The sequence below is a fragment of the Lycorma delicatula genome, chromosome 4 (assembly GCF_047948215.1).
Source record: "Lycorma delicatula isolate Av1 chromosome 4, ASM4794821v1, whole genome shotgun sequence".
Taxonomy (NCBI): domain Eukaryota; kingdom Metazoa; phylum Arthropoda; class Insecta; order Hemiptera; family Fulgoridae; genus Lycorma; species Lycorma delicatula.
Window position 1 is genome coordinate 141,404,384 of NC_134458.1, and position 25,645 is coordinate 141,430,028.

The 25,645-nt window shown below is 29.3% G+C and overlaps 1 protein-coding gene and 1 long non-coding RNA gene across 3 annotated transcripts in view; one reads left to right on the plus strand and one right to left on the minus strand.

Moving 5' to 3' along the window:
• Positions 1 to 1,916: 1,916 nt before the first annotated feature.
• LOC142323924 (UDP-glycosyltransferase UGT5-like) lies at positions 1,917 to 25,453 on the plus strand. 2 transcript variants are annotated; one of them, XM_075364295.1, is made up of 7 exons: positions 1,917 to 2,175; positions 6,758 to 6,931; positions 9,311 to 9,501; positions 14,370 to 14,832; positions 21,666 to 21,894; positions 22,921 to 23,140; positions 25,132 to 25,453. In XM_075364295.1, exons 1-7 carry the CDS (start codon positions 2,173 to 2,175, stop codon positions 25,415 to 25,417), a joined length of 1,566 nt encoding a protein of 521 aa, XP_075220410.1. In that variant the 5' UTR covers positions 1,917 to 2,172; the 3' UTR covers positions 25,418 to 25,453. The 2 variants fall into 2 exon arrangements, with proteins under 2 accessions (XP_075220410.1, XP_075220411.1); XM_075364296.1 differs by lacking the exon at positions 1,917 to 2,175 and adding an exon at positions 4,275 to 4,673.
• LOC142323925 (uncharacterized) overlaps positions 11,913 to 25,645 on the minus strand; it is a 90,327-nt gene continuing 76,594 nt past the window's right edge. The window contains exons 3-4 of the long non-coding RNA XR_012756178.1: positions 20,652 to 20,717; positions 11,913 to 12,232 (exon numbers count right to left, since the gene is read on the minus strand). This is a non-coding gene — a long non-coding RNA (uncharacterized LOC142323925). The remainder of the gene's footprint in view (positions 12,233 to 20,651; positions 20,718 to 25,645) is intronic.

Here is a 25,645-nt window from a genome sequence, read left to right on the forward strand (position 1 = left end):
GAAATGCTGAGCTCTGTTTGGTCGGTGGTGCGAAACAGGTACTTTCGTACTACTTATGAGTACATTTAAATACTTTTCATCCGTTAAACATTGAAAAATAAATTTAGAAAATGCTTTTACCACAAAACTATCTATTTTTTGATATGAGGACTCTAGCCCCCATGAGAGGCCACTCAAAATTTTCACGTTAAAAGTCGTTGAAAATAAAAATTTTGTTGTAATAAACTTTTCGCTACAATTCTTAACAAAACGGCGATCTTTTAATGTTTTTCACAGCTATTTTTTTTAAACTTACTGTGAAAACACTGCAAGCCACTTTTGTTTAGTCTATAGTACATCTTAAGTAGTGGTCAATTTTCTTTTAGTGTTTGTTTCACCATTGAACAGTTATTTAAGAGGTACTTAGACCTTTTTTTAAACTAGCTCTGAAAAAATTAAATGGCCATAATTTTGGTTAGAGTTGTCATAGTCCGGCGTATTTTAGGTCAAAATATATTTTTTTGAGTGCCCTTTGAAATGATATATCCCAATCCTACACCTTAAATTTAATTTTTTTTAGTTACTCTTTCCTACAGGGGCCGGCCTCTAGGAACTTTGTGAATGTTGGTCTTATATCGAAAAATAAATCATTTTGAAATAGGAGCATTTACTACTTCCTTTTTTTATGTTTAGCTGTTGAAAAGCTATTTAAGTGTTGCTATACTTGTATTAACATCCTTTATATATATGTCTTTGATTTAGAAGGTTCTGGGTTCTAAAACTGGTCGGGTTTGGCAATCTTCACACACTACGAAATATACAGCTTTCTTATAATGATAAAAATTAAATACATCAAATCAGTATGAAAGTTTATAACTTATCACGTTTATATACTTAAAAACAGTAAGTTTGCTATTGACACTCGTGTCTCCATCTTCAGTTCCTCTTAATTCAATAAAAATTGTCAAACATCAGTAAAAATATTTAATTATTTACATATATTAAAATAACCGTTTTATTTCATCATATAATTTACTAATCTCCGAGTTACCAGTACATAAATTAATGTCTTTAAACGGTACACTAGAATTGTTTCCAGAGTTGAGTTGGAGGACATCGTGTGAGGTGGTGTTTTTACTAAGCATTGTGATTTTCGAGATTTTGGTTTGGTATTTGGTAATTTTTTTAATTGGACCTACACCGGGGAACTGTGGTTAGGTTTTGGAATGTGATTTTAACACTTGAGTTTTGGTTAGCGAACTGTATTCTTTTTATAGTGAGTCTTTGTTATTTTATCATTTGTAATAAGGACTATAATCGCTTAAAGTGACCCCCTTCAGGAGGCCTCTTGTTTATGAGCTGGAAGTTATTTATTCTGTCTTTATCAGTGGTGTTTGTTTAAATTATTAATAGACATTGCACAGGTTATCATTAGCTAATAACATTGTAACTCCGCATGATGAATTGGTAAAATACATGAAAGAGTTTATCAGCACTGGTGGTACTTTAATGAAACATGTCGAAAAGAGTCATACAGAAAGAGAATTAATCTTAAGAAATCCTAATTTTCTTAATCTTAAGACAATTTTCTTCAGGTAACGTCTTAAGAATTTACCTGAACGTTTGGAAACACACCTGAAGACGTTTGTCCCAGATCTCCCATTTTATAACTACTTATGTTGTCAGCTTTTTTTTTTATTGATATTTATATAATTATATATGTAACATACTCTCAGGTAAATTACAGTGTGATTATCTTTTACTATAGATTTAGTTAGAATATAAAATTATTTGTATGTATATTTTGATATCATTCCTTTCCCTTTTTTAAAAACTACATTATGAAACAACTTGCAGGTGTTGTAGACCTGTTTGGTTAGTTTATCTTATTTTACTTTTATATTTGTTTCAGCAACTAATTGTGGGGTAGAAATATATATTCCGATGCTTAGCCTTAATATCTTACAATTTTATGACTTCAAGGTTATTCATCTATTTAATACTATATTATAAATATTCAGAATTGGTTGACTTATTAACTCGACTACACGGTCTAGTGATACGGTCCAGTGAATTACGGTCCTTATTCGTTAAAATTACTGTAAACACAACAGTTGGACAAAAACTATTTTGTACTATATATATTATACGGTTTTTTTATTCAGTGTACAGATAAAGAGTTTTCTTCTAAAGATGGTATGTACAATTACATTAATTTATATTTTAATTAATAATATTATATAATTAAATTAAATTATTAATTATTTTGTTATTTACATTTAATCTCAGTTTTAACAAAATTTTCAAAATATACACAAAAATATAATGTAAAATATTTTTCGTATTAAAATTGCAAATAGTTTTTAAAAAAATCTTTAAAAACACTTCTCACATTGTTTTAATAATAATTATTCTGATCTTTTCACTTTACCTGAAGAAAGCAAATTCATTCAAAATATTATTCATTCATAAATATTAACAATTGTATGAATTTAAATATAACATACAACTAATATGTTTATATTCATCAGTCATGTTGATCAAACAATAATAAACAAATTTATTACTTAATAAATTTAACGAATAGAAAATTATTAAATTTATTTATTCTAATGTGACTTAGTATGACTATAAACTTTGACAAAAATTACTTTACTCCACAAAAGCTTTTAGATATTTAATCTTTTTCTTTATTTTTTTCTATAGATACTTACATGTAAATTAAAATGCATTTTGAGGAACCATTATTATATTCTATTTTTAATTTTTACATATAAAAAAGATGATTTTAAGTATGTCATTAATATATTTATTTATACACAGAGTCTATATGTTTGTCAAATATAATTTTCAACGAAACTTATACTTTAAGACTTACATTTTATACTTTAAATATTTATTTATACTTTTGTGAAGTCACTACCGAAAAAAAGAAAGGAAATAGTGAATGAAATATTTTTAAAAAACTGGCAAATTAGCGTATGACTTTTCCGGCCTCGCCAATAAAGTGTAATTATTATGAAAGAAATTAAAAAAAATCCTTCACGTTTTGGGCCCAGAATATAATACAGGTAACAAAACTAGTTTAATTTTAATAGCTCTTTAAAAAACAAAGATTTTAGTAATAAAAATTGTTAGAGCCAACAAAAACAGAGTATATGTTTTTTAGAGGTAGAGAATCAATTTTTATATAGGTTAACCTTAATAAAATTTGCTTAAGTAAAGTTTTCTCTAAATTTAATACCCTCTTCAATAAAGTCTAAAATAGGAAAATGAAAATTTTCGAATTTTATCTGGTTTTCTGCATTTTAGAACCGGGTTCTACAATTTTTTAAAAATTGTAGACATTTCTTGATAGCTTTATATATGAATAATAAACTCTTGATAAATATTTAAACAGAAATATGGTAGAGCAAAAGAACAAGAACATATATTTTAATTTTAAGAGATGAGAGTTGATTTAAAAAAACATTGGATTATTTATTTATGCATTGAAGGTTACAAATTTGCTTAAGAAAGTTTTTTTTAATGCGTCCGAAAAAATCGATACTGGTATTTTGGCTACATCCCCCACCCATAAACTAAATTTGAAAAAGAATTAATATGATCAATGCTCCATATATAAAAATATTTGAGCCAAATTTTACGAAAATCGATTTGGTCAATTTTCTGTATATGCATATACAGAATATTTTTCTAAATTAGTTATAAAAAACTAACAGAAGTTTTTGATACATCACTGAATACAGTATATCTTCGAGTCATTCACGTCTAACACTTTTAGTTCCCGACGACCTCACTAGGTGGCACACACGAATGTGTAATTCCATCGGTAATTAGAGTCGTATACCGGTGTAGAGCGTGCTCGGTGCTGCTTATGGTTTCATTAATCTAAATCGGCTACTATCTTTCAGAGACGATTCAAGATTAAATATTGCAAGCAACCATCTCAAAGATAGTCTGTTATTGTAAGGTACAATCGTTTCACTGAAACAGGTTGTGTATCACAGGGACGCCAGATCAGGTTAGACCTTCAGTTTCTGAAGGGGCAATCGAAAAAATGCGGCAAACCATTCATTCGTAGACCAGGTAAATCAACTGGACGCGCTAGCTTAGAGTTGAATATTCCTAGTTACAGTATGGAACTAATCGGGTTGGTCTAGTGGTGAATTCGACATCGCAAATCAGCTGATTTCGAAGTCGAGGTTCAAATCCTAGTAAACTTTTATACGGATTTGAATACTAGATCGTGGATATCGGTGTTCTTTGGCGGTTGGGTTTCAATTAACCACATATCTTAGGAATGGTAGACCTGAGACTGTACAAGACTACGCTTCATTTACATTAATACATATCATTCTTATTTATCCTCTGAAGTCATACCCTACGGTGGTCCCGGAGGCAAAACAGAAAAAAAGCGTTGCAGTATGGAGGGTATTGCGTAATCGGCTGTCATATAAATCCTGTAAATTACAACCGATACAAGCTTTGGGTGACGTTAATAAAAAAAACGAACCGAGTTTTGTATAAGCATGTAAACCAAAACTGAGACTTAAGATAATTATCTTAATAAAATGGTGTTTAGGGACAAAGAAACCTTCTATACCGGCGGTAAAGTGAATCGACGTAATATTCGGATTAGGCGTTAACGGAATACACATCTCACAATCGAACATGTACGGGACTCAACTAAGGTAAGCTTAAACTCCTTTAAATCCTTTTACAGATTTATTGCGTGATAACTCGCAATAGTTTACAATAAAATGTACGCTTTACATGAATACCTACATTTCACTGTAGGCACTGCCAAAAACTTGTTTAAAAAAAAAATTAATTTTATTAATTTTAAAAAATTCTATTGATATTTTTATAATTTTATTTTATATATTGTACGTTTAAGAACGTACAAGTAATATAATAAAATAATAAAAGCGATTTATGATTTAATAATCTATTATTTTTTTCTAAAGTAGGATGCCGTGTCTCATGTCTTCTCTTATAGATCTAAAGATAATATCATTTTAACAGTTGAAAAACAACTGACAAACACTTTTAAAAAAATCAGAAATTTGTAAATGAAAAGATTTTTGTAATGGGCTAGATAGTATAAACAAACCTTGAATATCTTTTTTCATGTTTATTATATATTACCCCAGTACAGCTAAATTTTACTGATTTTTCCAACCCTTATTAAGCCACAGCTGAGAAATTCTATTCTAAATTACATTTAAATATCAATAATCATAAATTCATTACACACAGTTGATCTAATATTTAAATAACATAAGATTTATTTGAATTTTAAAGGTCTATTTCCTTATTCATTTGTGTATTTATTTTTTAAAAACTTACTTATAATGATAAACATAAAAGGTAAAAAATGAAAGACATTCATTTAAAAGATTGCCTTGGCCCATTTTATTGAAACATTGTTATTAAAAAGTAGGTCATTCATTAAAATTAACCAAGGTCACAGCAGATTTTGAACTGTTACTTCATTATCGATAAGGCATTTTTATTACTAACCTTTCATTTTTATAACTGTAAATATTAATTTAGTATATGTTGGTAAATTAAAACGTCATAACTTCACTTTTACTAAATGAAGAATTGTTATTATACTTAATAAATTGTAAACATTTCTTTGAACTGGTTAACAATGAAATTCATCAGCGAGTCAGTTGTTAATAGGTTAAACATTGGGTCAATAAGTCCTAAACTATTAAGTAGAAGTTAAAATATGAAATAAATTTGTAGAATAAAAAGTAATTTGTATAATTTTTTATGCTTAAATGCTTTATCTCCTCCAATGGAACATTTTCATTTCATATCTGTGAATGGTCACTTTAAAAAGTGGTCACCATTTCACGATTATACAGTGACATTTCAGACTATTAAATAAAAAAGAGATCCTTTTTTACATATTATACAGCATATTTTCATGTTATAAGCTATAATATAATGTTTTAAGAAATTACAGGATATTCATGATATTAAAAATCAAATTAACTGACATAAAAGGTCTATAATTCTCCAACAATATAAAAAATAATGCAATTTCAATTTCCTTTAAACCTGCAAGAATCAGTATTAAAGAGATCTTTTTATTTATTCAAAATCTTTTTGTACTGGTTAAAGGTATTTTTTACTGCAAATTAAAAATAATAGAAAGCAAAAATTTAATTATGATTATTCATGATCATGTGGTACGAGTAGTCATATTCTAACCAGCAATCTGTCATTATTGTCTAATCAACACTATTTTCAGCTAATAATTATGTAATATTTTCAACATCTTAATTGAAAGAAAATTGCAGACAGGTTTAATGAATTTATAATTTATTTATTATTTCACAAATATTACTGTTATTGCATCACTGATTCTCAAATAGATGTAAGGTACCATTTGATGAGGTGACCATTAATATTTATTCCATAACGTACAATATTATGTAACAGTAATAATATCTACAAAAGGTAAGTTTGAATTTCACTATTCCACAATCAAATGGAATCTTTTACAGACAGAAATTTATATTTTTACTACCTAAAAGAATAAAAAGTTTGCAGCTAAGTTGTTTCACATCTCAGACATATGTTATCATTACAATACTAACCTCCAATGTCAAACAAGTATTGTTAAATTAATTCTCATCTATTTACTAACTAGTTTATTTGTCAATAAAAATAGTTTACCATAAGAAAAACTAACAAGAAAGTAGATAAATGAATAATTACACGATTTAATTTTTTGAGTATTGTTTATTTATATTCTCAGAATTCACTAATTGTTATTGAGGTACTATCATATATAACATGCTGCAGTGCTGCCAATATATTGGGTATTTTTCCAACTCCATCATACAGTCACCAACAACCGATGCTTGCATTAAGTCATGCTTTAGCTAAGAAAGGACATAATCTTACCGTGATTACACCGAATCCTAGTAAGGTAATTTGTTTAAAATGATTTTACTGAATAAATTTATGCCCATATGCTCACATGCTTTAATGCTCATGTACGCAGTATGATTTATGATTTACACAACTTGTTTTATCCTTATAATAATTTTTTTCTTTTCTCTAGTTCTGAAATTACTTTTATTATTTTCTTATGAATTATGTTTATTTTGTTAAAATACATAGAGATAGACATCGTGGAATTAAATAGAAACAAAATAACTGAATATCAATCGTATTCTATTCTAAGTACAATTTTTATCTACTGATACAGTAAGTGGCACAATCTATCAATGACCACATGAAATCTTCTTTTGGTATAGGTTTAAAATTTAATTTCACATACTGTTCAATATCTGTAATGATATAAAATGGATGCCATTTTAACTCTAACTTGAATTTTGAAACAAGAAATAGTTGTAAGATGAGTTGGATGAACAGAATGACAGAAGATGGAAGGTATTATCTTTATTACTACTGTGATATAAGAAGAAAACTTACTCATGTTTTTTCAAGTATTAAATTTTTAGGATTAGTTATTATAGTAAACAGTGATTTTAAAGACAAAAAAAAAACAGTGAATTTACAAAAAAAAAAGATGATAATAAATGAATCAATTAATTTTAAAAAAGTATTTAAATTTAAAAGTAGTTAATTTAAAAGTATTAATCATTTGAAGAGATTCCGGAGTACCAAAATGTTATAAAAAAAATATTATTATTATTAATACTCAAGTAAACAATACTCACAAAATACTATAAAAAAAAATATTTTACTTTGCTCTTCAGATTACGATTATCTAAAATAATATTTTTAAAGTTTTTAGTCAACAATTACTTGCTTATATTTTTTTTGTAAACAAAGGTTGAAATAGCTTCTTTTTTTTTTCATTAAATGTTATAATCTTTTATTTTATTTCTAATAATTGCTTTGTGTTTTTATTATTAATTCTTGAATATCTACTGATAATCATCCGCTGGCTAGGCAAGCAAACCAAGCAACTCCTGCTGGCTTGGCATCTCGATCCCCCCCCCCCCCCCCAAGGGGAGATGATCCCACCTCGTAGCGTGTCTGGCCGCTACACCACCCCCTCCATTCCTAGCCAGTAGTGGCTTTAACGGAGGATGCTGGCTTGGCAGTTGGCGTAGTGGTTAGCATGCTGACATCTAGATCAGCTATTATTAGGTTCAATTCCTAGCGAGGGTCTGCCACTATGATTCAGCCATCTTACCCTTCTCATTAAAGTATGTTTGTATCGTGTTCATACTACCATATGGTGGTAATATTAAATAATAATAAAACTTGGTTTAACAGTCAAACTCATCAGATAGTTCTATAACTTAGTAATATTTTTTAAATTATTTTCTATAATTAAATTTGTTTTAATAATAATGTAGCACCATGGTGCAGTTCTACTACTGTTAAAGAGTAAAAATTATATTGATATCAGGGATACAATAGAATAATTAAATTTTAAAATAGTTTCAATATGAGCTGAAACTCTGCTCGGTACTATTAGAGTTGCAAGGAAGCTGGATTAAATGTGACTTTGCTCGTTTACTTTTTATCAATATTTTACATATTTCCATTTTAGGTTGATAAATTTACAGACATATTTCACTTGTATCAGAACAATTAGGTTATATGGGAAACAAATTTCTATTTTATCCTGTACCATTTTCAGTAAGTACATATAAAAAAGAAATTTACATTAATTTTTGTGTTATAATAAGGGACAATCTCAACTCACTGAAAACTTCAATCAGAACAAACTGAAGCTGCAAATCAAATTAGTAAACTTCAATATAATTTAGGTTACCAGTTAACATTTTTTTTTACATTTAAAGCAACTGCTAATGATTTAAAATTATTTTAATTAAATCATATACTGATCACATATTTAAAATGAAATCTAGGTTGTCCATGATGGTAACATAAAATGAGGGTACTCGGATTTAACTTTTTTATTTCATTTGTTAACAAATGCAAACCAGTGGAAGCTTTGAGTAGCTTATTGTACAGCAGGTGTTAGCATGTAAATAATAATACATTTAAAACAGCTTGTGTCAGTGAGACAAAAAAAAATCTGGAACTGAAATATAAATAGCATACTTTACAATCAACAAATATCATTAGCAGACTTCATGAATTTGATATTGTTTTCTCCAATATACTCGTAAATTCCCATTTACCTTAATTAGTTAAAATATTTACCCACTTTGTAGAAAAGTAACGATAAGAAATGTCTTTAAAATACACTCTCAAAAAGGAAAATACTTTCAATCAGTGTATGCTTTATTGATGTGTGTTATTATTTTGTGTCTGTGTGTGTATGATCACCTACCATCAACTAAAAAAAAATTTTTTTTAGGAACCAATAAAAAATCATCGTGATATTGATATAAGTTATGGTTATAAAGAATGGCAGCGAGTTCAAGCAATGAATCACATTTCTCTTCAAGTTCGTATTAGCCCTTCAAAAATAATTGGTGATATGTACAACTTTATCAATTTTTTTACTTCACTTGTTTTTGATTCTCCAGATGTCCAAGAATTAATAAAGTTTGTATGAGCCATGCTTAATTATTTTAACATTTATCATATAATAAACCCAGGTATTACAAATGATAATAATTTCTTATTAAGATTCTTTGTTTGATTTGCATAGTTTTCAAAGCTCTTTTTTTATCGTAAAAAGTTGTTTTATCCTGCATTTGGTTATCAGCCTGAAGTTGGCCAAAGTGAATAAGTAAAATAAAGGTATCAATATCATTATTATATATCAATATAAACATCTCTTTACTGTTTTTAATACACTATATAATTTACAAGTTTAATTAAGTACTATGAACAAGAAGATAGGGAGGAGAGTGGAGTATTTCAAGACGCATAGCAATAGAATCATTGTAATAAGGATAAAATCAAAACCTAAACCGACAACGATTGTTAACGTCTATATGCCTACAAGCGCCCATGATGATGATGATGAGGTAGAGTGTGTATACGAAGAGATTGATGAAGCAATTAAACATGTAAAAGGAGATGAAAATTTAATAATAGTTGGAGATTGGAATGCAAGCATTGGAAAAGGCAAGGAAGGAAATATAATGGGTGAATACGGGCTGGGCAAAAGGAATGAAAGAGGGAACAGACTTATAGAGTTTTGCACGAAGTATAATTTAGTAATTGCCAACACCCAATTTAAAAATCATAATAGAAGAATATACACTTGGAAAAAGCCAGGCGATACTGCAAGGTATCACATAGATTATATCATGGTTAAGCAAAGATTTAAAAATCAACTCGTTGACTACAAAACTTACCCTGGAGCAGACATTGATAGCGACCATAATTTGGTGATAATGAAATGTAGATTGGGGTTTAAAAACCTGAAGAAAAGGTGTCAGATGAATCGGTGGAATTTAGAAAAGCTTGAGGAAGAGGAGGTAAAGAAGATTTTTGAGGAGGACATCGCAAGAGGTCTGAGTAAAAAAGATAAGGTAGAAAATGTAGAAGAAGAATGGGAGAATGTTAAAAAGGAAATTCTTAAATCAGCAGAAGCAAACTTAGACGGAATAAAGAGAACTGGTAGAAAACCTTGGGTTTCAGACGATATATTGCAGCTGATGGGAAGAAGAAGAAGTTGAGGAGGATGAAATGGAAGAAACAATACTGAGATCTGAATTTAAGGGAGCATTAAAAGATTTAGATGGCAGAAAGGCTCCTGGAATAGACGAATACCTGTAGAATTACTGCGCAGTGCAGGTGAGGAAGCGATTGATAGATTGTACAAACTGGTGTGTAATATTTATGAAAAAGGGGAATTTCCATCAGACTTCAAAAAAAGTGTTATAGTAATGATACCAAAGAAAGCAGGGGCAGATAAATATGAAGAATACAGAACAATTAGTTTAACTAGTCATGCATCAAAAATCTTAACTAGAATTCTATACAGAAGAATTGAGAGGAGAGTGGAGGCAGTGTTAGGAGAAGACCAATTTGGTTTCAGGAAAAGTATAGGGACAAGAGAAGCAATTTTAGGCCTCACATTAATAGTAGAAGGAAGATTAAAGAAAAACAAACCAACTTACTTGGCGTTTATAGACCTAGAAAAGGCATTCGATAACGTAGACTGGAATAAAATGTTCAGCATTTTAAAAAAATTAGGGTTCAAATACAGAGATAGAGAACAATTGCTAACATGTACAGGAACCAAACAGCAACAGTAACAATTGAAGAACATAAGAAAGAAGCCGAAATAAGAACGGGAGTCCGACAAGGATGTTCCCTATCTCCGTTACTTTTTAATCTTTACATGGAACTAGCAGTTAATGATGTTAAAGAACAATTTAGATTCGGAGTAACAGTACAAGGTGAAAAGATAAAGATGCTACGATTTGCTGATGATATAGTAATTCTCGCCGAGAGTAAAAAGGATTTAGAAGAAACAATGAACGGCATAGATGAAGTCCTACGCAAGAACTATCGCATGAAAATAAACAAGAACAAAACAAAAGTAATGAAATGTAGTAGAAATAACAAAGATGGACCACTGAATGTGAAAATAGGAGGAGAAAAGATTATGGAGGTAGAAGAATTTTGTTATTTGGGAAGTAGAATTACTAAAGATGGACGAACCAGGAGCAATATAAAATGCCGAATAGCATAAGCTAAACGAGCCTTCAGTAAGAAATATAATTTGTTTACATCAAAAATTAATTTAAATGTCAGGAAAAGATTTTTGAAAGTGTATGTTTGGTGTGTCGCTTTATATGGAAGTGAAACTTGGACAATCGGAGTATCTGAGAAGAAAAGATAAGAAGCTTTTGAAATGTGGTGCTATAGGAGAATGTTAAAAATCAGATGGGTGGATAAAGTGACAAATGAAGAGGTATTGCGGCAAATAGATGAAGAAAGAAGCATTTGGAAAAATATAGTTAAAAGAAGAGACAGACTTATAGGCCACATACTAAGGCATCCTGGAATAGTCGCTTTAATATTGGAAGGACAGGTAGAAGGGAAAAATTGTGTAGGCAGGACACGTTTGGAATATGTAAAACAAATTGTTAGGGATGTATGATGTAGAGGTTATACTGAAATGAAACGACTAGCACTAGATAGAGAATCTTGGAGAGCTGCATCAAACCAGTCAAATGACTGAAGACAAAAAAAAAAAAATTAAGTACTGTTATAACAAAGTAACAACAGATTACCTATTCGACCATGAGATTTTTTGAATAGAAAATTTTCCACTCATGTTTGTGAAAAACTTAGGCCATCAAGGTAACTTTCTCTGCAAAAAAAAAATCAATCAATATAATTTGATTATATTCAATTTAAATTTGTAGAAAAAACAACAAAATAAAATAATTTTTTAACAGAAACAGTTCTTACATTTTAAAAATTAACTGATAATAAAACAAATCTAGAAAAAAGAACCCACCAGTTTGATCTGGTGGTAAAATTCATCGTCATAAATTAACTGATTTCGAAGTCGAGAGTTTACAATTTCAAATCCAAATGAAGGTAGTTGCTTTTATATGGATTTGAATACTAGATCATGGATATCAATGTTCTTTGGTGGGTAGGTTTCAAGAACAGCTGACCTTTTTTTCATGTTTAGCCTCCGGGAATTACCGTTCAGGTATTACTTCAGTATGAGTGTAAATGAAGTGTAGTCTTATACAGTCTCAGTTTGACCATTCCTGAGTTGTGTGATTAATTAAAACAAACCACCAGCACTGGTATCCACAATCTAGTATTCAAATCCAGTTACTTATAAAAGTAACTGCCCTTACTAGGACTTCAATGCAGAAACTCTCAACTTCCAAATCAGCTGATTTGGAAAGACACGTTCACCACTAGACCAACCCAGTGGGTTACGGAACGGTTGACCTGAACTGTACAAGACTACACTTCATTTACATTCATACATATCATCCTCATTCATCCTCTGAATGAATGAGGATGATCTTTTACCTTACGGTGGTTCTAAAGGCTAAACAGGAAAAAAAAGTTGCTAATGACTAATTTTTGATCAGACTATAAATAAAGATTAAAAAATTAAAATCTAAAAAAATGTGGTTTTAATAATTAAAATCTGATAATAAAATTGATTATATATATACTTTCATTTTCATTTTCCTGGAAAAATTTATTATGGGACTTTTTATTCTTATCAGTGGTACAGTTCCTACAATACAATTTATACATTTTAAAAAGCTTAATGGAAGTATAAAATATCTTACACATGACATTAACAGATATGATAAATTAATTATTAGGTAAAAACAACAAAAATTGTATAAAAACTAATAATTAAAAAGATTTTTATTATTAAAAGTACCCTTTTATTTCATTCGTAATTTTAATAATTTGTGATTGTCCGAGTCCAATAATGCTAAAATCATGTTTAAAGAGTTCTAAGGATATAGATATGTGAATGCATCTTTGTACTTTAATGCAAATGTATGTGTTTTATTTTATAAAAAATAATATAAAATAATATTTTTTAAAGATTATGAGCACTGACTGCTTTGGTCATTTTGCCTACGAGAATGGAAATTTGTAGCATATGAAAAATGTTATGCCTGACCAGGATTTGAACCCAGATCACTCCAGATGAAAGGCTGAGGTGCTACCACTCCACCATGGAGACTGGCAATAATGACAGTTCAATTTATTTTGACTGGTAGATCACAGCTTGTAAAAGTTTGGGAATTGCTGTTGTAAAATATTTGATAAAAGAACCTTTTTAAAGAATAAAAAATTTATCCCTTAGTCATGATAAAAAGTGCTTTGTAAAACCAATATTTCATTTTGATAAAAACGATTAAAAATTAATTTCATGAAAGGCTGAAAAATAAAAGGTTAGGAATGTTTATAAAACTCCCCTACCTGGGATATTGATTTTAAATTGTTCCTACCTTAATTATGCAGTCCCAGTAGATCAGTTTCTACTGATGAATCAGATAATGATTCAACAACTGAGTCTTAGGCTTACAGATGAAACCAAAGCGACAACCGATTCAATTTTTTGAAACCAAAAAAAAAGAAAAGACCAAAGGCTTAAATAAAAGGCAAGAGGAGGTATCTTCAAAAACTTAAGTCTCTCAGAAATATTTAAATATTTTGTTAAAGAACTAGATTTCTGTGATACAACCCCTTTTTCTGAATCACAGACTCTAATAAATGAATTTCTGTGCTTTATATTTTTGTCAAAGAAATTTCAGTTCTCGCCTAAATCCTACAACAAATTTAAAATATTAAAAGGTCATAATAAAAATCTTAAATGACTTATTTCATCAAGAGTAACTTGTCCAATGTCCAGTCTAAATCATATCAAAATGCAAAAAATGCAAAATGAAAAATAATTCTTATTTAAATATATTTTGTTAACATTCTAATTTAAGTATTTTCTTCTTTTTCAGGGAATTGAATGGTACAAAAATTGACTTAATATTATACGAATCATTATATTATTCAAGTTTGTTAGGATTTAAAGAAATAACCGGAGATCCACCAGTTGTAGGGTTATTAACCCTACATTCTTTTATGCTGAGTGACCTACCACAAGGAAATCCAGTATTCCCCTCTTACGTACCATCCGTATATTCATCAAGCTGTGATAGAATGACATTTTGGGAACGTTTAAACAACTTATACTTAACAGTATATTCTCATTATGTTACAGAATATTGTATAAAACCGCTGCAAGAAAATTACCTAAGAAAATATTTTGGTAATGTTAAACATACAGCTGAAGAACTAGAATATAATAAAAGTTTATTAATCGTTAGTGCAGACTTTGCCACCGGTTATCCAAGACCTATACAACCAAATACAGTTTATGTTGGACCAATGCATATTGTTAAACCAAAACCATTACCACTAGTAAGTAATCAGAATGTATCTTGAAGTTCTCCCAAGATTTTCATAACCTATTCTACTCTTGAAAATAATAGAAAAAGTTCTATAAACATATGTCTTAAAATACTTCATTTGCAAGTTACGGTTAGTGAAAGATTTTGCTCAAATTTCAGGTATCTCTGTGAAATGAGGTTGTATAGAATTTTTAAGGACGTTAATTAAGCAGTAGAAATAGAGATTTCATATGTTTTTTTGGCCTGAAAAATCAAATAAAATAGGTCCTTGAGCAGTATTTGCAGTAGTTTTTTGGGAAATCTGGGGTGAAAACCAATAAATTGTAGTAAAAAAATCCCTGTTTTCATGTTTCACATACAATAATTTAGTTAAATGAGTAATAAACACATTAATGTTTGGGACAAAACTTGTAGAGAATTTAATTTCGAACAAAATGGTGTATGATAAGGTGAATAAAACAAAGGAAAGTTAGAAAAATTTGAATTTCATTTAGAAACAGTACATTACATTTGTCAGAAAAATATAAACAAAAACTAAATTCTTTTTTTGGTAATGCGAAAAATTTGTAAAATAAAAATGACTAAAACTAATTATTTATTAACAAAAAAAAATTATAATATGGGATAAAATAGATGAATTAGAAAGTATTTTTTAAGCTGAATCTTAAAAAGAAATCAGTTTTTCTTCAACACCCTCAGATATTTAGTTATGACCCTTTAAAATACTGAGAAACTACTTAAATAATAGAATACAAAAACAATAATAATACAATTAAAATTCCTACCTTTATTTTGCAGATATTTACGTTCATCTTAATTTCTTTTTTCTTATTTTCCTTTCGTGTTCAGTGAGGTCTTCTCTTTCTATCATCCAACAGTAGTCACTCATCATAGATTCATCCCATCTGCCTTGAAAATGCTGTTCCATCTGCACTATATCTTAGTAGGAACCTTTCTCCTTGTTCATCGCTGATGTACACCAAAGTTAAGAGGGAAAAAGTTCAAATGAGAATGTAAAAAATGAATTTTCAATGACATTGTGCAGCCTAAATTTTTGTAGTTCACTAAGAGTTCATTTATAAGCTGATTATGATTTTCAACTTTTTTGTTTCTAAGAAAACCAGTAATGACATCTTTGAATAACTTTCATGCTGCTAGTTCTTTAGAATTAAGTTTGTTGTCAAATATATTTTCAGGAATTACTTTAAACCTTATCACTTTCAGGTCAGCAATGAATCGCCATGAGTGTTCATCACACTTAATAGCTTTTAAAATTTGCGACTACTTTCATATGTTTCTTTCATTCCTACAGCATGTGCTACTGGTGTAGAAGAAAACTTACTTGACTTATGCAACAACACTGCCTTTAGGCTTCTAGTCCATAAATAAACGCTAATCATGAATAACGTATTCAATGTCCAGTTAAGACAATAGCCCCCTAACATCATCGCAAGAAAAAATTAAATCATCTCTTCTAAAGTATTTCAGTAAATTTTCATTCTGATTTCTATATACTGAAATTTTAGTATCCTTGTTTAATAAATTCCATTCTTTAAGATGTGAACCTAGGTTTACGTGAACCATGTTGTTTTGATAAATAGAAGTCATGAATTTTGTCGTTCAGTTCTGCTTCTTTGATGAAGTGAAGTTCAGTATATGATTCTTCTGGAATGGTAATATCTACTGAAGTTGAGGATTCATTGGTTGAGTCGTCCAGAGAATCAGAAATTTCTTTCAAAGAAGTCTGAGTAATCAGAATTGGTAAATCAACACCATAAAGTACTGGTCTCATAGCTAAACGAATGAAAATTTGGGTATGCAATACTGCTTTTATTGTTTGAACTGAAATCAGTAACATTTGTTAAAAAAAAATAGCACTCATAATGGTTAGTAGGTTCTTGCCAAATCATTGGTACACCAAAAGGCAAATGCTCTTTTGCCTTTTAACCACTGGGTTAGTTTAACATAGCACTTCATGCATGCTACATGTGGAGCTTAGGATTTATCTTGGTTTTTCAAGGGACAGTCAAAATAATGTTTGTAAGCAGTTTTCAGCAGATTTGATACTGGTTTTCATTGACTTTTCGTGGTGAATTCTCTACAAACATAACAAAGAATATTTAGAGAAGTTTTACAAACCCAAAAATTCAATTTAAATTAAATTTATAAATTTAATTCATAAATTTTTTTCTTTGTAAAATTCAGAGTGTTTTAACAAATCTTGATGTTCAATAAATAATACCAAAAGTTGTCATAAAAAACCTTTACTAAATTTATGGCATCAGTTATAAAACAATTTTTATAATATGTGTATGATAAAGCCACTACCACAACTATAGAATACAGCAAGTCATACCAAGAGCTGAACTCATACTGAAGAAAATTTCATCATGTTGAATTACACATTACTTGACTCACTGACATCTCTATACATGTCCGGCTTGACATGAAATGACATCATTTGAATATTATGTATCGACAGTAGGTCTACAGCATACATCACAATATATATCTGATGTCAATAAGAAAGCATACAGACACAGTAACTTATTTATATTGTTTGTTCCACGAATGATGGAACAAATAGATTTAAGGGATTGTATCTTAAGAACATTACATAATGAGTTGTTTCAGAGTATATATTCAAATTCAGCATGTAAAATACTACATAGAACACCTACTCCCTTATCAGATCGAAATTTCATGTTGACCAGTGTTATTTGAAAAATCACTATTTCAAAGTTAGCAATAAAATAACTACAACTGATCAACATTGCGCAATACTGTATTAGTGTTTAAATCATTCTGTAATGTACATTAAATATATCGGGTAGTATGAACTGTGTATAGCATAGGTTTTCTGTGAATTTTAGTTTGAGCGTGATCAGTTTGCCATTGAAGTAAAGCTGTACTTATTTACAACTGAGGAATGCGCTGATATGGTATTCATTTTGGGTGAATGTAATGGTAATCCTACAGCTGCTGCAGTAGAATATAAAATACGTTTTCTGAAGTCACAGAATTCCAAATTCCAAAACAATTAATGCAACTTATTGCAATATTCGGTAAACAGGTTCACTACCTAATATTCGTACCAGCTATGAAAGATCTGTCCAATACAACAATGTTATTGATGAAATTACCAGCTGATTCAAAAAGGACTTCACAACTTCAAAAGGATATAAAAATTTTTTTTAGATAACTTAGAGATTTGGTTGAGGTCTCATTTCATAGTAAAAGACAAAGTTTTGACTCACGTAGGTCATTAGTACTGAATTCCAGTGCTGTCACCAGTGTTGTTAAAACTGGATACATTTACTAGTGCGGAACATGCTCGCTATGCGTTTGATTTCACAATTTGCAGTCAACAACTGCAGTTTAACATAAATTTTCATAGACAGCCATAAGAATTCATAGACAGGCATAAAAATTACTCTGGGCAGCAAACCGTCATTGAGACAGGCTGTTCTGTTAAATATAGAAAATCACCAGGATGCCCATGCATCCTTGAAACTGCTGTGGAACTCAGGGAAAGTTCTGCACGTAATCCAAAGAAATCAACTTGTTATGCATCACATGAAACTGGCATTCACATGAAGTGATTGTTGGCGCATATTATGTAAACGATTACATTGAAGCCATACAAAATAACCATGGTTCAACACATTACAAATGATGACAAAGTTGCTCGGCTACAGTTTTGTGTGGAAATGATGAACAGAATTGCAGACAGTGTCATTTTTAGTGATGACTCAACGTTTCACATCACTGGCAAGATGAACACTCGTAACTGCCAAATATGGGAATGACAAAAACCTTCATGAAACTTTGCAGCATATTTATGATAGCCCTAAGGTCAATATTTTTTGTGCCCTAAGCAAACAGACTGTAAAGCCCATTCTTCTTCCAGGAGGCAACCATAAATAGTATCATTTATCTGGACATGCTTTAAAATTTTCTAATTCCTCAATTAGATAATGACGACCAATTTATTTCTGATAGACACCATTACTATCAGCAAAACGGGGTACCACCTCACTACTGCTTAAAAGTCCGAGATTTTCTTGATACTCAATTCACAGTTCGGTGGACTGGTCTTGAAGATCTATTTGCATGCCCACCTCACTCCCCAGATTTGACCCTGCTAGATTTTTCCTGAACACAGCTGCAGAGATAATGTCTGACTTAATGGTTACAGTCTGGAATAAAATCAAGTTTAAGTGGGATTTATATTTCATTACAAATGGAACCCATATCGAACCAAAGTGATGTTGGGAATTCAGATCGACAACAGCAAGTATTTTTTGTTTACTGTAGAGGCAAATTTCACTCAATATGACATCAACAACTTTTTATGCACGACCAGAAGTAAATCCTCATGAAACAGTGGAAGGAAATTTTCAACACCGATTTAGCATCAATGTATGTGCGGGCTTCTTCACAAGCAGCTGTTTTTACCATTCATATTACCTGACCACTTAAATACTGAGGTCTACTTGCACTTTCATCAAGAAGAACTGCCGCAGCTGCTTGAAGATGTTCCTCTAGTGCTGAGACGCAAAATATACTTCCAGCAAAATTGCATGCCTCCCCACTTCTCTTGGGCCATTTCCACTCACTTAACACTTAAATCATAATTTCCTGAGAAATGAATCAGTTGAGGAGGTGCACATTCCTGGCCAACAAGATCGTTCTGATCTAACACCTTTAGATTTTTGCATCTGGGAATGAATGAAAAATATTTTGTACAAAACGAATACATTCTCATGAGGAATTAATTGTCTGCATTATGGATGCAGCTGAGCAACTTAATTACAGCCCTGAATAACTAAAATAGTAACAAAAGCAATACAGAAGCGTATCAAGAAATGTGCTGAAAATGGAGGGCTCATTTTTGAACATTAATTATAAACTAGTATGTATAATGCGCTTTGGTCAAGTATACTGTTTCTAAATAAAATTCAGATTTTTCTAACTTTTCCTTGCTTTATTCAATTTACCTTACACCATTTTGTTCAGAATTAAATTCTCTACAGCTTTGTTTAAAAGTTTTATGTGTTTATTATCCATTTAACAAAATTATTATACATCAAACATGAAAAACGGGGGTTTTTACCCTTATTTATTGGTTTTCACCCCATATTTCTCAAAAAATGTTGCAGATACAGTTCTGGGATCTATTTTATTTAATTCTTCAGGTCCAAAACCATAAGAAACCAATAATGCTACTTCTTATATAATGTTCTAAAAATCTTTCTATAGTATAACCCTGTATATGTATAGGCTTGGATATAGTATACCATTTTTATGTTGTATATAAGTGAATGGTAGTTAAACCTACATAATTAATAAATTATTCAACTAGGATATTCTACTAGTATGAAGATGTGGGAAACACAATATTCTACAGTAATCATCTAAATTTCTGTGCATGTTAAAATATAGGATGCAATACTGGATTTTAATAAAGTACCACATGGGTCAGATCATGATCACCCTTTTATAAAATCAGAATCCTTTTGTAAAATGATGATTTGATAGTATATACACTAAAAATTAGATAAATCTTAATTAATTTGGTTAGTTTATATCAAGCAATTTGATCTACAACACAAATAGAGCACTAATTCTGAATGCCTTAATTTGGTTTATTTTAATTTGCATTCAGTATTTAACAATTTTATTATAATTCTTCATGGTTTTTTATATGCATCTACTACCAAATCTCAAATTAATAATTTTTACTTAATCATTTTCTTATAAAGCCTCTGTGTATTATAAAGAGATGTGGACCACTAAATTAAAGACATTAAATATTATACAACTCACTTTCACACTACATTGGTGGTACTGGTAACTTCACAAACGAAGATGCTACTAATTACCTCCAAAAGCCTGTAATAAAAGAATTTACAATATTATGAAGGTGAATTATTTAAAATTAAGTTTTTCTAACATTGCACCTTTGGTAAAATACAATTATATAAAATAAACTGCTTATCAATATATTATTCGTTTCCCTCATGCGCTTTCAACTATTCTGCCATTTTCAGCAAGGATTATAATGTATAATTGAAATATATAAAACTTTAAAAACTCACATATTTAATTAGGTTGAATTATTTAATTTTTAATAATTATAAAATTTTATCATGTTTCATTATGATTTCTACTTTTAAAATGAACTTATTAAAATGAAGTTATTATGATGAACGGAATTATTACAAATTTAGGAAGTTTATTGCTACATGATGGATGTACAGTGCAAGGGCCTGAACATTGCCACATCCCTTTTGAGAAGTGTACTATTATTTCTGGGTAGAATATATTATTTTATTTTTATTTTTTATAGATTTTAAAGAAATAAAACAAATTTTTTTCCCATTTCATTTGCATGAAATTAAGTTCAGTTCTATGAATCAATTTCATAATAAATCAATAACAGAAAGAAGTGAAAGATTTAAATTACAGCCAGGTAAAAATGAAAAGTAAAATAAATTTTCAGCATAAGATGTAGCTGTATGACATATTTTGAAAAAATAATTTGATTATTCTCATGAAAATTGATGTTCTGATATCATATTAGAAAATTAAAGCATAAAAAGTAATGAAAACGAGTAATGAATTAATGCTACACTTGTCATAGATTATTAAATTAAACAATAATATTAATATATTAATAACAATAATAATAATTAAATTAAGTTCAATCACCATTGAAATTACCACAGTAAGCTTGCTTACCATTGATGCCAAAATGTGATAATATCAGTTGATGACGGATGTAAAATTAACAAGTGATTTTGTATTATGTGTTTTTCTGTGTATGAATTATGCTTACAGGATCTTCAGAAATGGATGGATGAAGCTGAGGATGGCATAATGTATTTTAGTCTTGGTAGCAATATGAAAGGTACTTCAGTACCTCACGAGAAAAAAATAGCGTTTATTGAAGCATTTAAAAAGTTTCCAAGAACAAGAATAATATGGAAATGGGAATCAGATGTAGAACTACCTGGAAAACCTGAAAATGTTCTATCTAGAAAATGGTTACCACAACAATCTATATTAGGTACACTATTTTATTATTTTCTTTACTTACTAATAAAACAGCAATTATTATGTTCAGTTACAATACAATACTAAGTTTTGTTAAATTAATTTGAAAGAGTATTACCAATGAAAATAAAGTCAAATGAATGTATTTTGGTTTTCAGTCTAAAAATTCATGATTAGTAAAATCCACTAATGTAGAAATGGAAACTACTACTACTAACAGAATGTAGAGGTTTTCTACTACAAAGAACACACTTGATAAAAATAGTGAATAAACGCGTAGGTTATTTACATGAGGACAAGTCATTCATAAATAATGCATTTAATATTTAATAATCATTATTATATACAAAACTAATGAATGACACACATTTTATTTATCTCTTAAAATTATAATTAAAGTAATCAAATTTAATATTGGAGCCAAGAATCATTAATAGATTCTCTGACAAAATCTTTCATTGTCTCTATATAGTGACAGTGATAATAGTGACAATTACACTGAAGATAGTAAGACAGGAGAGCATTCTAGCTGAGGAATTAAATGAATAATTCATTTTCCAGTAAGTAATTAAAGTTACAGTAATAACCATCAATCACAATATTTACGACGTAGTTAGTAATAGATAATACTTTGTCATCCATTACTAAATTTTACAATGTACAGTATAGAATTAGCCGACCGTATTTCATTTCAAAATTGTTGCATTCATTTGTTAAAAATAGATTGTGGATACCAGTGTTCTTTGGTGGTTGGGTTTCAATTCACCACACATCTCAGGAATGAACTGAGACTGCACAAAACTACACTTCATTTATACTCATACATATCATCCTCATTCATCCTCTGAAGCATTATCTGAACGGTAATTACCGGAGGCTAAACAGGAAAAAGAAAGGCATTATTGTATACAATATATTTTTCAATTCTATTTGTAGAAATTGATTGAAAACTGAAATGAAATTAGAGTTATTTGTATCCAGTTTTATTTTTTTATCTATTTTTCATTAAAATTTTCTATTTGTGTAAAATGTGTTATAGCTCATCCAAAACTGAAATTATTTATAAGTCAGGCTGGTGTTCAAAGTTTTGAAGAGGCCACATTTTATGGTATACCAATCCTTGCCATCCCATTGTTTGGTGATCAGGACTTTCATGCCAGAAAAATTGTAGAGTCTGGTGCTGGCCTCAGTTTGGAATTTGAGGATATAACATTTAAAAATGTGTATGATAAATTGAAAGCACTTCTTACAAATCCAAGGTTGGTCTGATTATTTAATTTTATTACTTTTTTTTTTTACTTATCAATTTAAATCTATTTCATAAACTTAAATGTCTTATTTCTTTTCATTTGTAATTGAAAACAATAATGATATACAAATCAATATTATTCCAAATTAAATTCCTTTACTAATACAGTAATTTCTCTTCTACCATATTCCATGCAGCAGGAAAAATCACTACCATCGTAAAAAAAAATAAAATGGGGTTTATTACTTTATATGAACAATTTGTAATTAGATAAAAATTACTTCAAGTGTTTTAGTCTTAATTAATTAATAATTAATTGTAAAAACATTTCAAGATAATTTTTCATTCAAAAAAATTATTTTAAAATAACTGCTACACTGACTGCTTCAAAGAGGTAAAGCAACTGTAACTACCACATAATTACATTTACTCGAGGTTCTGTTGAGCTGCTCATAAAGCAATAGGCTTGCCAATCATTTATTTTTGACAGGTACGGTATATCTCTTGCACTGAAGCAATAAATTTTAATAAATTTGTATTAGTAAATACCAAATTATTTATCATATAATCAAGAGAAAGGTTGTTTTTATTAATTTTCTGACCCAGTTTAAAAAAAAATAATTCTTAATTGAAATAGGTATTATCTGTAAAGTGGTTGAGATGTCAGAATCTGGTGAGAAAAGTTTTTATTATGCAAACATACTTTTAAAATGTTTTGCATATTTCATATGGTTTTAAAGTGTACTGAAGTTCAAAAGAAGACAAAAAAGATACTTTTCTTAATTTTTTTTCTGAAAAAAAATTCAGTAACGAAATAATGTTTCAAGATTTTATTTTTTGAATAAAAAATTATATTAATCTGGTATATTTCACGTAATCCATTTAATATAATTTATTTGACAATAAATAACTAACTTATGTTTGCTTGATTCCATTATCAAAAACTTATATTACATATTGAAAAATCATATGTTTATAGAGTGGATTATTATTATTATTATTATTATTCAGAGTATCATAATGACAATATGTAATTTAATGTTAAATCCTGAGTGGGAGGGAAGAATTTAACATTATTTTTTTTTTAATTTGCCGGAACCAAAAGAGAAATGTAATTTTAGAATGATTTGTTGTAGTAATGGAGTCCAAAATGGCAGGGTTTTATGGTATTTACTTTTTGTAATGGATAAGATATAATAGCATATAAAAGTAAAATATCCTTGCAGTAATGTAGCTTAGAATTTCATACATTTTCCTCTAGCTAAAGCTGAAGGGAAAAGTGGTTAACTAACTACCTAAAGGTGATTAGATAGATTGCTTCTTAGTAAAGCTCACCTTGAGTCATTGACATTGAAGGTTATATTCAACTTTGCAACCAATAAGGAACACAATCAACTCAGTCCAGCCATTAAGTTTCTTGTTAAGCACTTTGTAGTTTGTAGGAGATAGCAAAAGTTGCAAAATCTTTGATCAACTTTGCAATCTTACTTGTATCCTGTTCAATGAGCTGTTTAGATGAGGTGATAGCCTCTATTTAAGTGTAAGGTATTCATGGTGTACAATTTTTTTTAAATTTTCACCCAATAGCATAGCAAGCAGAGTCAACGATAGCAAAATCCACCTAATATAATCTACGCTAATTTCTAAAAGAGGGTGACAGTACAATACTTTACAAGGCAGTTTGAGAAGTAGCTTTATTTATAGCATACTGTAACTGAACCAACACACATAGCACAACGCCAATTATTTTGTTGCATGTGTTCGATTTTGATATTCTTTGTGTCTCTCCATTATTCAAAACTGTTAACCGAACTTTACAAACTTTGATAAGTAATACTTATTTGTTATAATGTATGAATACTAACTTATACTGTTTAAGTTGTTACATGTTTGTAATTGCTGTAAAGTTTTTAAATTGGTTGAAATTATAAATGGACATATATAAGTAAACAAAAAAAATTTAAGTTATGGTTATAATAATATGATTTTTTTAAATTTCAGCTACAAAGAAAATATGATGCGATTATCATCAATAACAAAAGATAAACCAATGTCAGCTGTTGATACTGCAGTCTGGTGGGTGGAATATGTACTAAGACATAAAGGTGCTTCACATCTGCGACCAGCTATATTAGATTTACCTTGGCACCAGTACTTCATGATAGACATTTTAGTTTTTGTTTTAACGATTTTATTTCTAATTTTTTATTTATTTAATTTTATTTATAAAAAAGTAATAAAAGGTAGCATTAATATCAGTAATTGCAAGCATAAAAAAATTGAATAAATAAATTTTATTATTTTAAGTTAAAATTAAAAGTTCAATTACTTTCATCATTTATGTGTTATTATTTTAATACAATTTTTAGTCTATTTTAAACAATTTGTCAGAAGTAAAACTTCTGTTCTGTAATTATTTACAAGCTACCATCTTGCCAATTATAATGCAATCTTATTAGCTGAGGATCAATGGCAGCTTGTAGCTAAAATTAGTGGGGATGCTACTCCAGAAAAC